The sequence below is a fragment of the Carassius auratus genome, unplaced genomic scaffold (genome assembly GCF_003368295.1).
Source record: "Carassius auratus strain Wakin unplaced genomic scaffold, ASM336829v1 scaf_tig00043534, whole genome shotgun sequence".
Taxonomy (NCBI): domain Eukaryota; kingdom Metazoa; phylum Chordata; class Actinopteri; order Cypriniformes; family Cyprinidae; genus Carassius; species Carassius auratus.
Window position 1 is genome coordinate 27,477 of NW_020526778.1, and position 13,601 is coordinate 41,077.

The 13,601-nt window shown below is 37.9% G+C and overlaps 1 protein-coding gene across 1 annotated transcript; it reads right to left on the bottom strand.

Annotated features, from left to right (window-relative positions):
• Positions 1-4,705: 4,705 nt before the first annotated feature.
• LOC113086589 (CMRF35-like molecule 1) lies at positions 4,706-9,069 on the bottom strand. The gene is made up of 4 exons (XM_026255459.1): positions 9,024-9,069; positions 8,915-8,936; positions 8,172-8,498; positions 4,706-4,799 (listed from the first exon to the last, which is right to left on the bottom strand). Exons 1-4 carry the CDS (start codon positions 9,067-9,069, stop codon positions 4,706-4,708), a joined length of 489 nt encoding a protein of 162 aa, XP_026111244.1.
• Positions 9,070-13,601: the final 4,532 nt, after the last annotated feature.

The window sequence follows — 13,601 nt, forward strand, 5'->3', positions numbered from 1 at the left end:
AAGAAAAATCAATGAATAGCAAACGTACGATTCTTGTTTCCTTCCAAATGTCTTAAAATCATATTCAGTAGGGTACAAGCAGCGTCATCAACTCCTCTACCAGATCTATATGCAAACTGCATAGGGTCAAGTGCTGACTGTGTTGAGGCTAAAATCTCCTTCCTTATTATTTTTTCAAAAGATTTCATAACCAAAGAGGTTAATGCAACAGGCCTATAATCTTTAAGAGAATTTGGCAATTGGCACCACAATGGCGTCTTTCCATAGACGAGGGACTTTTTTTTTTTTTAGAAAGTTTTAATGATTCATTAAAAATAAATGTATAAATCCCTGAAAGCTGCTCTGCACAATTCCTCAACAGCCTATACCCCCAGTATGATCAGGGCCTGGACTTTTCCCAACCTTAACCTGACCAAAACAACTACGTACATCAGCCTTATTAATTTGAAATTCTCTTTCATTAAAGGTAACTGTACATGTGTTGACACGTATGTATACTGTATGAGTAAGCACATTATACAATTTGCACAATAACTAAATGCATTTGATTGATTGTCAGTGAAATTGTAATACACTTCACAACTTTTAAACATTATTTCATAATGAGGGCCATTACATGTAAATTCAGCACCATAGTAATTTAATTTGAAGTTATTAACACTGTACAAATAGTGTTGGCAGAAATGTATTTATTACAAAATGTTATTACTGGTGAATATTTTTGTAGCTATAGAAGGTGTTTGTAGTTTCTTTAGATTATTTTTTTTAACTACAAATTTGTATAGTTTATTAATATTTATTTTAAAGCCCATATCACTATGGTAATGAGGACTATGGGTTTACTTCTTGTGACCTACTAAATCTAGTCAGCTAAAATTTTTGATTCTAAGCAACGTCTTTCTTTTTAGATGTTTAGTTCTGATGAATTTTAACTGAAGTAAAATGTTAATTCAAAAAGTGCCTGATTAAATATAAATATCAGTCATTATTATTTACAAATAATGAAATTATTAAAGGAAGTTTCGCCCAAATATTAAAACTGTCATAATTGACTCAACATCATGCCTTTCCAAACCTGTATGGATTTCTTTCTTCTGTGAAACATAAGAGGAATTCAAGAAATGCTTGTCCATAAAGTAGCAAATCAAGGGTTACCAAAAATGTTTTGGTAACATTCTACAAAATCTTCTTTTGTTTTCAACAGAACAAAAGTCGTTTGGAAATGCATGAGGATGAGGAAATTATGACAGAATTTATTATCAGTAACCTTCCAGCAGTCTATAGCTCAAAATCAATGCTTTACTGTTAAGTGTGTTTATGTGTGACAAAAATGCATTGTTAAGTTTGTTGCATTTGTTGTGAATTTAGTAATATCTATCAATATTCATGAATTTAGTAATATCAATCAGTTATCATTTCTGTCCTGGTTTCTGCATTAATTATTTCTTAACAAATGAAGTTTGGAAACATATGGAGCTAATGTCATTTTGTGGCTAATTTCCTGTTTACGATATGTGAGTTCAGGAAGAAACGTGTAAAATTGTGCATGCAAATGTGAAATTTGCCTTGCTGGTAAAATGACACCTGCCATGATGTGTTTCTGATTTGCATATTATAGCATAACTGACTATTTTTGTATTCTAAGCAGTCAGTCAAAAAATACAATAAAAATGAATTATTGTAAAAACATCTAAACATACTGACCAGTACAGCTGATGACAAATAAACAAAATCATTTTGGTGGCATTGGCCAATTTACTGACACAATAACTAGATTTTGAAGCATATGTTAAATATTTTGGGCGAGTTACTAGTTTGCGGACAAAAAACATTAAAAGCTCTAAAATCCCATGAAACAGTTCAGAAAATTGTCAAAGCAATTTAGATAAACTATAAAAATACACTGATATTGATGATAAATGACACAAATGTTTTAATAACTACATCCTCCTAAATTAAATGACTTACTGTGTCAGTGGTTGGGCTGCTGTTCATCTCTTTGATGTCTTGGTGTTGGTCTTGCTCTTGCTCTTCAAGAAGAAACAATAATGTGACATTATCAGAATCTGTGACGGTTGGTGTTAGGAAAACACAAGGAGAGGGTAGATCCAAATGCAAGGTATGTTTTAATAACAAAAAGGGTAAATACAAAATAAACAGTCCAGGAAGACAAACTAAACAGAACAAAAGAGGGAACCGGATGAAACGGGAACTCGGAGGAACGAGAAGGTAAGGGGAAGTCTCGGGAGACGAGAACATATGACACATAGGGTAAGGACTCCATACAAACAACAGAGAAGGACAGCTATATATAGGGAGACTAATGACAAAGGATTGTCAGCACCTGTGCGATTTAATTGGAGTGCAATTACTGTGAAGACAGGACCAGACTAGAGGAATTAAAGTGCCTATGGTGAAGTGCCTAAGGAGAAGTGAGCTCACTAGGGAACACCCAGGAAAACAGAGACTGACAGCGTGACATTACCCCCTTCCCTACGGAGCAGCTGCCAGATGCTCCAGCTGAAACCCAGGAAAACCCAACAGAAAAAGAGGTAGGAGGGAGGTGGAGCAGCGGCGGACTAGGGGGACGGGACGGAGGGCCAGAAAACAGAGAAAGGAGAACCAGATAGAATGGACAGACAGAGACAAACAACCAGGTGGAATGGAGAGACAAAGACAGGAGAACCAGGTAAAATGGAAAAACAGAGACGGAACAACCAGGTGAAATGGAAAGGCAGAGGCAGGAGAGGTGTAACACAAAACAAGGAGTCCAGAAGGGTGGTGGACCGGCGGAGGATAAAGGGGAGGGACGGAGGGCCAGGTCAAAAGAAGGAGATAAACAGAAAAACAAAAGTAAACAAAAATACAAAAAGATGGTTCCATAAAGGACATCACGTGATGCCCCCCCGTGCGGAGCAAAAGACCATCACCACTATGTGGTCACAGCAGAAACCCCCCCAGGGTGGAGCGGAAGACCACCACGTCCTCGTGGTCGAGGCCGGAGTCCCCCAGGGCGGAGCAGAAGACCTCCACATCCTCATGGTCGAGGCCGGAGTCCCCCAGGGTGGAGCAGAAGACCACCACGTCCTTGTGGTCGACACCTGAGTCTCCCAGGGCGGAGCGGAAGACCACCACGTCCTCGTGGCCAGACCACCGAGAGGATGAAGATCCCCGGTGACTTGACTCAGTCTTTGAAAATCCCAGATGACTTGACTCAGTCCTTGAAGATCACTGGTGACTAAACTTGACTCTGAAAGGTCAGCAGTAACTAGCCTTGTCTCTGGAAATTCCATGGTGGCTAATCCTGACTCTGGCAGGTCAAAGGTGACTAACCCTGACTCAGGAAGGTCGATGGTGACTAACCCTGACTCTGGAGGGTCCACGAGCCCCTGACTCGACTCTGAAGGTTCAACCGGAACCTGACTAGACTCTGGAAGTTCAACAGGAACTAGTCCTGACTCTGGATGGTCAACGGTAACTAACCCTGACTCTGGAAGGTCGATGGTGACTAACCCTGACTCTGGAGGGTCCACGAACACCCGACTCGACTCTGGAGGGCCAACTGGAATTTGACTCGACTCTGGAAGGTCAACAGGAACTAACCCTGACTCTGGAGGGTCAACGGTAACTAACCCTGACTCTGGAGGGTCCATGAACACCTGACTCGACTCTGGAGGGTCAACCGGAAACTGACTCAACTCTGGAAAGTCAACGGGTACCTGACTCGACTCTGGAAGGTCGATAGAAATCTGACTTGATTCAGGATGAACAACTGGAACATGACTCGACTCTGGATGGTCAACAGGAACTAGCCCTGACTCTGGAGGGTCAACGGTAACTAACCCTGACTCTGGAAGGTCGACGGTGACTAACCCTGACTCTGGAGGGTCCATGAACACCTGACTCGACTCCGAAGGGTCAACCGGGAACTGACTCAACTCTGGACAGTCAATGGGCACCTGACTTGACTTTGGACTGCCTGTGGAGACGTGAAATGCCTCTGCTTCGGGCACCGCCTCAGTCACAGCCTCGGGAGCCGCCTCGGGCACCGCATCAGGAACGGCCTCGGGCACCGCCTCAGCCTACGAAACAGCATCGGGCACCGCCTCGGCCTCCAGAACGGCAACGGGCACCACTTCGGCATCGGGCACCGCCTCGGGCTCCCGAACAGCATCGGGCACCTTGGTTAGATGGAGTCCTTCTGTGATGGTTGGTGTTAGGAAAACACAAGGAGAGGGTAGATCCAAATGCAAGGTATGTTTTAATAACAAAAAGGGTAAATACAAAATAAACAGTCCAGGAAGACAAACTAAACAAAACAAAAGAGGGAACCGGATGAAATGGGAACTCGGAGGAACGAGAAGGTAAGGGGAAGTTTCGGGAGACGAGAACATATGCATATATAAACAACAGAGAAGGACAGCTATATATAGGGAGACTAATGACAAAGGATTTCAGCACCTGTGCGATTTAATTGGAGTGCAATTACTGTGAAGACAGGACCAGACTAGAGGAATTAAAGTGCCTATGGTGAAGTGCCTAAGGAGAAGTGAGCTCACTAGGGAACACCCAGGAAAACAGAGACTGACAGCGTGACAGAATCAATATGCTGTATATAGCATCTGTGCTGCTGAAATCAAAGATAAAATGGCATGGAATGAATTGAATTTTAAAACAAATAAAACTGGAGGTCAAACTGACTGGGTCATCTACATCTCCAGATGAAAACACTGATCAGAATCAATAACAGCAGAAGAGCAGCTGAAACTGGAAGCCACACAGTCAGGAGTTTGTTATCTCTGTGAGAAATAAAGAAATATTTTAAAATCTTTTCATTTAAAGAGCTCCAAAAAAGATGTGGGACTAATTAAACTGGTGACACTTTAAAATAATGGTCCGTTGTTAATAAGTAACTACGCAGGAAGTAATAGGTAGTACTACATTAACACTTAACTTAATACTATTAACTAATATAGAAGCAAGATTATCTAAACAGTAAGTAATAGCTCATTTAGGACATAGGTAGTTCCTTATTAGGTATTTGATAATTACTAAAGAAAAATATCGTCACTGAGAACTACTTTGGAACTATGGCCAACTAATGAAGAATAACCAATTAATTACTAATCACAACAGCTACGTCTATAAAGTGAACAATTAGCTTCTTTATGGAAACGTGTATATATATATATATATATATATATATATATATATATATATATATATATATATATATATATATATATATAGCCTATCCATATGATATATTTAATGAGCTCCATTAAGTTCAATGTCTCCAACTCTAATAACTTTAATGTTAGTGATATTATGCTGGGGAGGGCTTCTCTTTAGGAAGTGACAATAAATAATGATGTTCTCTTGTCAAAACATATTTGCATCCTTCATGAAAACATTGACTGCATTTATAGTGTTAAGCACAAAACAACATCTTCCAGATTACAATGTCTGGTAGAATATCACTAGTTCCTCACAGAAATATATGGCTGTACAGTATGTGTCAGATAATTTTATTGTAAATTACTTGTGAAATCCATGACCCATTACTCGAGTGTTCAACGTGATCTCATGAGAATACGTGTGTATTTTTACGTTTTCATGCACATAGAAACGTACAATTTAGACGTATTTATAGCAGTAAAACGTACAAATACTTACGTGTTAGCAGCTAAAAAAACGTAAATATTCTAACGTAAAGTGTGAATGTATATGAATTCCCATGTATTAATATTAAAATCGTGGCTTTAATGATTTAAATCTGTTGTATTTAATTGTCATATCAATACATGTTCTTATTCAATTTATTGAAAGCAGTTTACTCGTATATTTAATAGGAAATAACATTTCTGTGCATGCTGCAAACCATAGATACACACAAAAGCACAGCATACAATTACAAATCACATCCATTTTATTTGTTTGCTGTACTGCATATCTTTAGAATCCAGATGTTTGCAAGGAACATATCCAAATTCAGCCCTTTATCAATGGATCTTCATATTCATTCTCAGCAACAGCGTCCGTCAAAGTCAAAGCTCGCGCTCGTTATGATTCGAATTTGAAAAAAGCGCCAGTGCGCCACGTTACGACATGGTTTACGACACTGATATCTTTTTTTTTTTTTTTTTTTTTTTTTTTTTTTTTATTATTATGAACAATGCACAGGACAATAGGTACAGAGAACACTACAAATACTGTGCAACCTGCACAACAAAAAAAGAAATGTACAGACCAGAGGATTACGACACTGATATCGAACGCTCATTGGTCCTCATCCAATTCGTCACAGATTGCGACATGTCGTGTTTCAGTTTATGACATTTGAGCATAGACAGTAAAAGAAATGGACACAGCGACCTAATTGGAACTCAATTGAGACAAATGAAGCCCAGTTTTAGCATTTTTTAGCACTTCCGTTTCTGACGCGCAGACTCAAACGAAGCTTGACGACGTCAGCAACCTGTCTGGCAGATGTAAATCTTCTAGTAGCTGTGCGTGAAAACTGCCATCGTTAATCTTGCAGAGACGGCGAGCTTGAGCGGGGAGTTCTTTGTTGTGAGTGAGCAGGAGTAAGTATTCTGATTAATTATTTTGTATAGTATTTTAAAATGTAACGACAGTACGCCATATTAAGTTAATTGCCTGCGAGCTTCTCCTCCTGTCTGTACGGTAATGCGACAGAGAGCCGAGTGGTTATGACGCAATCGTTAGCCTATTTCTTACAAAAACTGTTTATACGGGGCCATAATGTAACATAGAAGGTAATGGAGCCCTTTATACATTGTCGTGTATCTTTAGAAATAAATAATGGACAAACAGAGTCTTTAAACGCCTCAGATGTAAAGTTATTCGCTGTCAAAGTGACGCCAAAATGGATGGGAGTCAATGGGAATGCTAACGCAAGTGAAGTTCTGCTAAAAGATGGCAGCCCCCACCCGACTTCAACTTCCGGTCGAGTTCCTTGCCCCTTGCATTTGAGTAACTTACTGCGCCAGTGCGCCTTCACGGAGAGAAGACAGATACATAATTTCATGGATTAATAAATTAAATTCTGCTCTGTACCCTATAAAAACTATTACCTCCATATAGAGGACTGCGACTGGAACTCATTATCATTTGAACTACTTTTGGTACCACTTTTGATATTTTCGCAAAAAAATAAATGATTAACGTTACGTTTGTTTGTTTGTTTGTTATTTGTTTATTTATAACAGTAACGTTATGTAGTTTTAAGAAATGTTGACTTTAAAATAAAAAATCTTTCCCTTTAAAATAATGGTCCAGATCACTAGTAACGTTAGTTCATGCGGACTGACAAGGTAACGCTTGAGTAATTAGTCAGGTTTTAACATGTTTTTCACTTTAAAATAATGGTCCAGATCACTAGTAGTTCCTGCAGACTGACAAGGTAACACTCGAGTAATGAGTCATGGATTTCACAAGTAATTTACAATAAAATTATCTGACACATACTGTACAGCCATATATTTCTGTGAGGAACTAATGATATTCTACCAGACATTGTAATCTGGAAGATGTTGTTTTGTGCTTAACACTATAAATGCAGTCAATGTTTTCATGAAGGATGCAAATATGTTTTGACAAGAGAACATCATTATTGTCACTTCCTAAAGAGAAGCCCTCCCCAGCATATATATATATATATATATATACGTTTCCATAAAGAAGCTAATTGTTCACTTTATAGACGTAGCTGTTGTGATTAGTAATTAATTGGTTATTCTTCATTAGTTGGCCATAGTTCCAAAGTAGTTCTCAATGACGATATTTTTCTTTAGTAATTATCAAATACCTAATAAGGAACTACCCATGTCCTAAATGAGCTATTACTTACTGCTTAGTTAATCTTGCTTCTATATTAGTTAATAGTATTAAGTTAAGTGTTAATGTAGTACTACCTATTACTTCCTGCGTAGTTACTTATTAACAACGGACCATTATTTTAAAGTGTTACCATTAAAGTGCATAAAAGGAACCAGAAAATAAGACAAAACTGAAATAAACATTCACCAAGTTAATTCAATTCTGTTAATATATTTCAGCCTAATATTCATCAAATATTCAATTATTTTATTTTAAGAAAACAGATGAAAAACTGAAAAAACTTCTATGAGAAATGTTTGAATACTGACGTGTCTTTCTCTTTGTCTGGTTCTGCCTTAGTTACAGTAAGCTGAACAGGAACCTGCAGATCTCCTACAGAGCAGAAGTACCAGCCAGAATCAGTCCGTCTCAGTCCAGTCATCAGCACAGTGAAGGATCTTCTCCCATCATCATCTCTGATCTGCACTGATGGATTCTGGGATGTGTCAGTCCTCCCCACTGTGTAACATCTCTGATCTTTATATCTGCACCAACGTTTGACTTCATTCTGATATCCAGAACTGTAGAGACACTGAACACTGATATCACCACCTTCATGTCCAGAGACACTGCTGCTCACAACAGACACATCAGGAGCTGAGCACACACACACACACACAAACACATACAACATTTATTTGTGATTATTAAATACATGTATAAGGTCAGAGAATTTGACATTAGAATTTGATTAAAACAATTACAAAATGTCTTACCAGTCTGAATCTTGAGATAAGGCTCATATATTGTTTTTATCGGTGGTTGTTCTCCAGTCTCCACAGCACAATAATAAACTCCAGTGTGTTTGTTCTGCAGGTTTCTCATAGTCACAGTAAAGAGACTCTGATCAGGATGATCAATTACTGATAGATTCTGCTCTGTTGTGTTTGTGTATGTGTATGTTTGATCAATCCCTGAGGACCAGGATTTCTTCTGCTGTGTGTATTTCTTGTCATAATAACATGGGATGGTGACAGATCCTCCAGTCTGAACAGTTAATACATGGTCTGACCAACCGTCAGAGCTTTCAACACCTAAACAAACAACACACAAACCAGTATGTCTAGGATTAACAATAAAACACTTAAAGTAACAAACACAGCACAACATTTAATTCTCACCTAAAATGAACCAACACTTGACTGAAATGTAGAACATGTTTGTCATCGTGTTTGCAGCCATTGTATAAGGTTCTCTTTTTGTATTTGAGTTGTATGTGAATGAATGTGGTTGTACTAACTCATGTACTTCCCTTTTCCTTTCATATGGTCTATTAACATATTACTAATGTACTGCACCCTCTGTTTAAGAGCTGAGGATAGACTCTAGATCAGGGGGCGGAGCCAGGGGAGACCAAGCTTGGCCCCACCACATTCACAACTGCAGTTTTTGTCTCTTTTTTTCTTGGTAAGAAGTGCATTTATTAAGACGACCACATTAAACTGGACACTTTTCAGATGCACACTGCAACATAACCTCAGCGCCAGGAGCAAGTCAAATGAGCACGGTAAAGGTACAGGAGCCAAATGAGCTTCAGTAGAACAACAGTGAACTGTGTTTGATGAGATGTTGTACGTCAGTAAAACAAACTTTCCTGTACTGTCAGGTGTAATGTGCTAAGGGCGCACGCTTTTCAGAGGCACACACTCTACGTTGCTTATCATAAATAAAGCACACACACACAAATACTATTTCTACTAGTTCTGTTGTCAGTTAAATCATGAAATTTCCAAAAAGACGATTAAAGTTGCAAACTGTGCATGCATATGCTATATATGCATCAAATTAAAGAACAACAATTGTCATATTTATTCAGTATTACTTGACCTAATTCACAAATATCTCAACTACATTTAATTATATTATATTTCTGTGCCACCCCAGACTGGTTTCTAGCCCCTCTGTGGCCATCCCCGTGAAATCATCCTTGATCCTGAAATGCCCTGTGGACCACTTTTTTGCAGAGTTTAGCTCAACCCTAATCAAACACACCTTAACAATCTAATCAAGTCTTTAGCATTACTAGCAAGTTTCAGACAGGTGATTTTGGAGCTAAACGCAGACCTCAAGGGCCAGAGTTGAAAAACCCCTGCTCTAGATTTCAAGCAATGTTATGTTCTGGTCACTGTCAGAAGTTTTGATGCTTCTGAATTTAAATGATCTGTTTTGTCTGTACTTGGTCATCAATGGGATAAATGAACATTTAACTGAAATTACACTTTGAATCAACCAAATGATCCTCTGTTTCCACGTGCTGGTGACACATGCTGGTAAAAACGGTCTAATCACAACCAAAACTCAATCCAAACATGCATAACAACCAGTTTCAAATGATTTACTGAAAGTGTTATTGGGGTCATGGACAGCGTGGGAAACAACAGGACATAAGTGCGCAAGACTTGGGGAGGTGTTGCATATTTTATTTAGGCAAAGATGAGTGTGAATTTTGTACAACTTTTTAAACTTTTTTTTTATCACTTATTTAGAAGCAAGCCAAATACTAAATTGTGTCATCTGTTACATAGGAACTATAGTGACCAGACATTCAGAAGTTTATTTTTGAACTGCAAAGTACTACTGTGCTAGAGTAAATTAATTAATATTAATATTAATTCATTAATATTTCATATTAGTTAATAAACATTAGGCCTGAGTAAATCAGAAAAATACCTTCACAATTATCCACAGCAGCAATGATCACGAGCATCATACTGAAAAGTCTCAATCTTCCCAGGACAATTGATCAGGCATATGACAACACCTGCTGATCGACTGGAGACATATATATGACTAAACAAAACAGTCGCTCCACATTGCATTTTCTAAAAAGCAGCATCTTCTTCAATGAAGTAAGTCCCTTATAGAAAAACACATAGGTTACTTAGAGTTTACTGATCTTACTAGCAGTGAGCACATTTTTGGAAATACATCCTGGAAGCCTTGCACATAGCCTAGTTACAAATGCTGCGCTCTTCACGATACACATTCTGATCCTGAAACAATCCCCACACTTGTTTTTTAGGAGTTCTGAAATAATGAATGTAATGGTTTTTATTTGGGATCAGGATCAAATGAGTTGGACGATTTGTTAACCCAGCTAACTCTCAGTGGACAGAATCATCTTCATAAATACAAGTCACTGATTCACAGGCTTTTCTGTATTGATTTAAAGTTTCTATGACTCTGTTTGCTAATTGTTTAAGAAAGATGCTAAGATAGACTATAGCCTTCTGTGATATTACATATGTATGCCATTGTGTGTGTGTGTGTGGGTGTGTTTTTGTGTCATATCAGGACACAGCTCTGTATAATGACATGGATATGACACAGGTATTACAAGGAGAGGGTGACTTATGAGGACATAACCCATGCCCCATTTTTCAAAACGCTTATAAATCATACAGAATGAGTTTTTTTTTTTTTTTATACGACATTACAGACAACCATTGCTGGTTACTATGGCAAATAATTAAATGAATTATTGTTCAAAAGTGTAAAGAAATGCTGATTGTGGAACTTCAGGATGTTCAGGTGTGAGAAATCCTTTTCAAAACTAAAGCTAAAATGTTATAAAATGTGTGGAAATGTCACAGATATTAAATAGCCTACTGACAATGACAATCATGCATGTGAGATGATTCTTGGACGACACAAAAGTTGGATGAACTATGTGTTTTAATAAATGTTCATAAGTATTTATTGAACAAACAAAGAAATGCATAAAAATTATATCGCTTATGTTTATGTAGAGGTACAAATGTCAAGCAGATGGCACTACACACACATAGAGAAAGATATTAAAAAAGTGTGTAAGCATAAGCTATTTCATGCAGACATTTTTTATGTGCAGTTGAAACGAATAAAAGTACATTTGAATGTAATATTAAAAATATACTTATTTTAAAAACTATTTAATTGCAACTAACAAAACTGCATTTACAGTTACCCCCCAAATTATGAAGGCCTAATGTCGATTTAAAAGAAAGCACAAGAAGAAACGTTACAGAATATTTCAACTCTTTCTAAAGGGTTGATTTGGTCATGAATTCATTCTGGAATATACCTGGCATGTAATATGCATACCTACTTCAGAAATGTACTTCAAAATTATTTAGGTACAGTAGGCGTTGAATAATTAATTTTGCTTTCACAGTATTACATATGTTAAGCACTGAACCTTCACAATTATTTACAGTTATTGACTTCCACTTTCTCATAACTTCATTCAGAGTTTATTTCACAGAGCTGTAGATCACTTCAGCTTCTGGATTCACAGATGAAGAAGGCTGTGAAGAAACAAGATCAGCTCTGAGAATCTCATTTCTGCATCACACATTTCAGTGCCACAAGTGTCACATAATGGATGTGCAAAAATAGTCATAATTTTTAAACTAATCTCCTTTTGAACTAGACACACATACAATCCCTGTCAAAACTGCACATCACTTTAACAAAAATCTCAAGAGGAGACACTTACTGATTGACGAAAGGTAATCGCAGAACTGTAAATCACTGAATTATCATCCACCGAGGCAGAAGACTGTGAACAAACACACATGACAATCAGCATCTCAGTAAATGTAAATGAGTTTTGGGTGAATGTGTTCTTCTCTGAAGACTTTCCTTCATTGCACGAGATATTAATAAATACTTACTGTATTTCTGGTGCTGTTGAAATGCCCTTCTCTCAATTGTCCTCTCTCTGTCAAAGTGAGATATGAAGATTAAATCCCATTATATTTTACTCTGTTAACATATCTGGCATAATGGGTAAGTTCCCTCCCCTGTAATTAGAACGACAGCCTATCAGAACGCCTAACCTGATTTACCAAGTGAGACATGTTCTGGGACAACATCGTTGTTGACCCCTGGAACAACATGTGATTAACCCAATCAGATTTGAAGAACCAGTTTATAGATTTTGTGAGTGTATGCTTAAAATCAGTGTTGGATGCTTGTACATCAGTGTCATTCATTTATCATATCCTCTGATTTTAGGGATTACTCATGGTTAAGGTTAGGTTTAGGTGTAGAGATATGGTTAAGAATATATTTTGGAGTAAAATGTTGTTCCAGGGTCAACAAAATATTTTGACCTAGAACACATCGGACTTGGCAAAATCAGGACGTGCTATCAGAACATGGTACTGCTGATACTGATACTGATGTGTGTGTGTGTGTGCGCTCGCACACATGTGTGGCATGTGTGTGCGTGCGTGTGGGGAGGGGTGGTTCTGCTTAAAGGTATGTTGTTAGCCGTTTGGCTAATGTTGCAAGAACTCTGGCATATCAATTAACCAAATTAATTTATTGTAGCTGGAATATCATCTGCTTTGCGGTGGTGTGTAAAACTGCCATCATTCCCGGTAGGTTTAGTTTGACTTCAGTGTTTGCGTGGAGTTTGGACTCGCTGTAACTTCATGCTCCCATTCCAGCTGGGTTTGAGTTCATTCATCTTCAAATAAACTGAGACTTGTGCTGTGAGCAACTGTATAACTTGTCTCCTGATGACCAAATCTGCTAATGTATAGTTTCACTCTTTCTTATGAGTAAATTTGACAAGTTAATGAATCATTGTTTTTAGCAGGACTATCTTTGGGAGCATTCTGTCCTGTTGGGTTGGGGCAATCACTTCCTTCATTAAACAGGATTACGACGATGTTGCTTTTTGCTGTGTGTTTGTTTATTTGTCCTTCCCA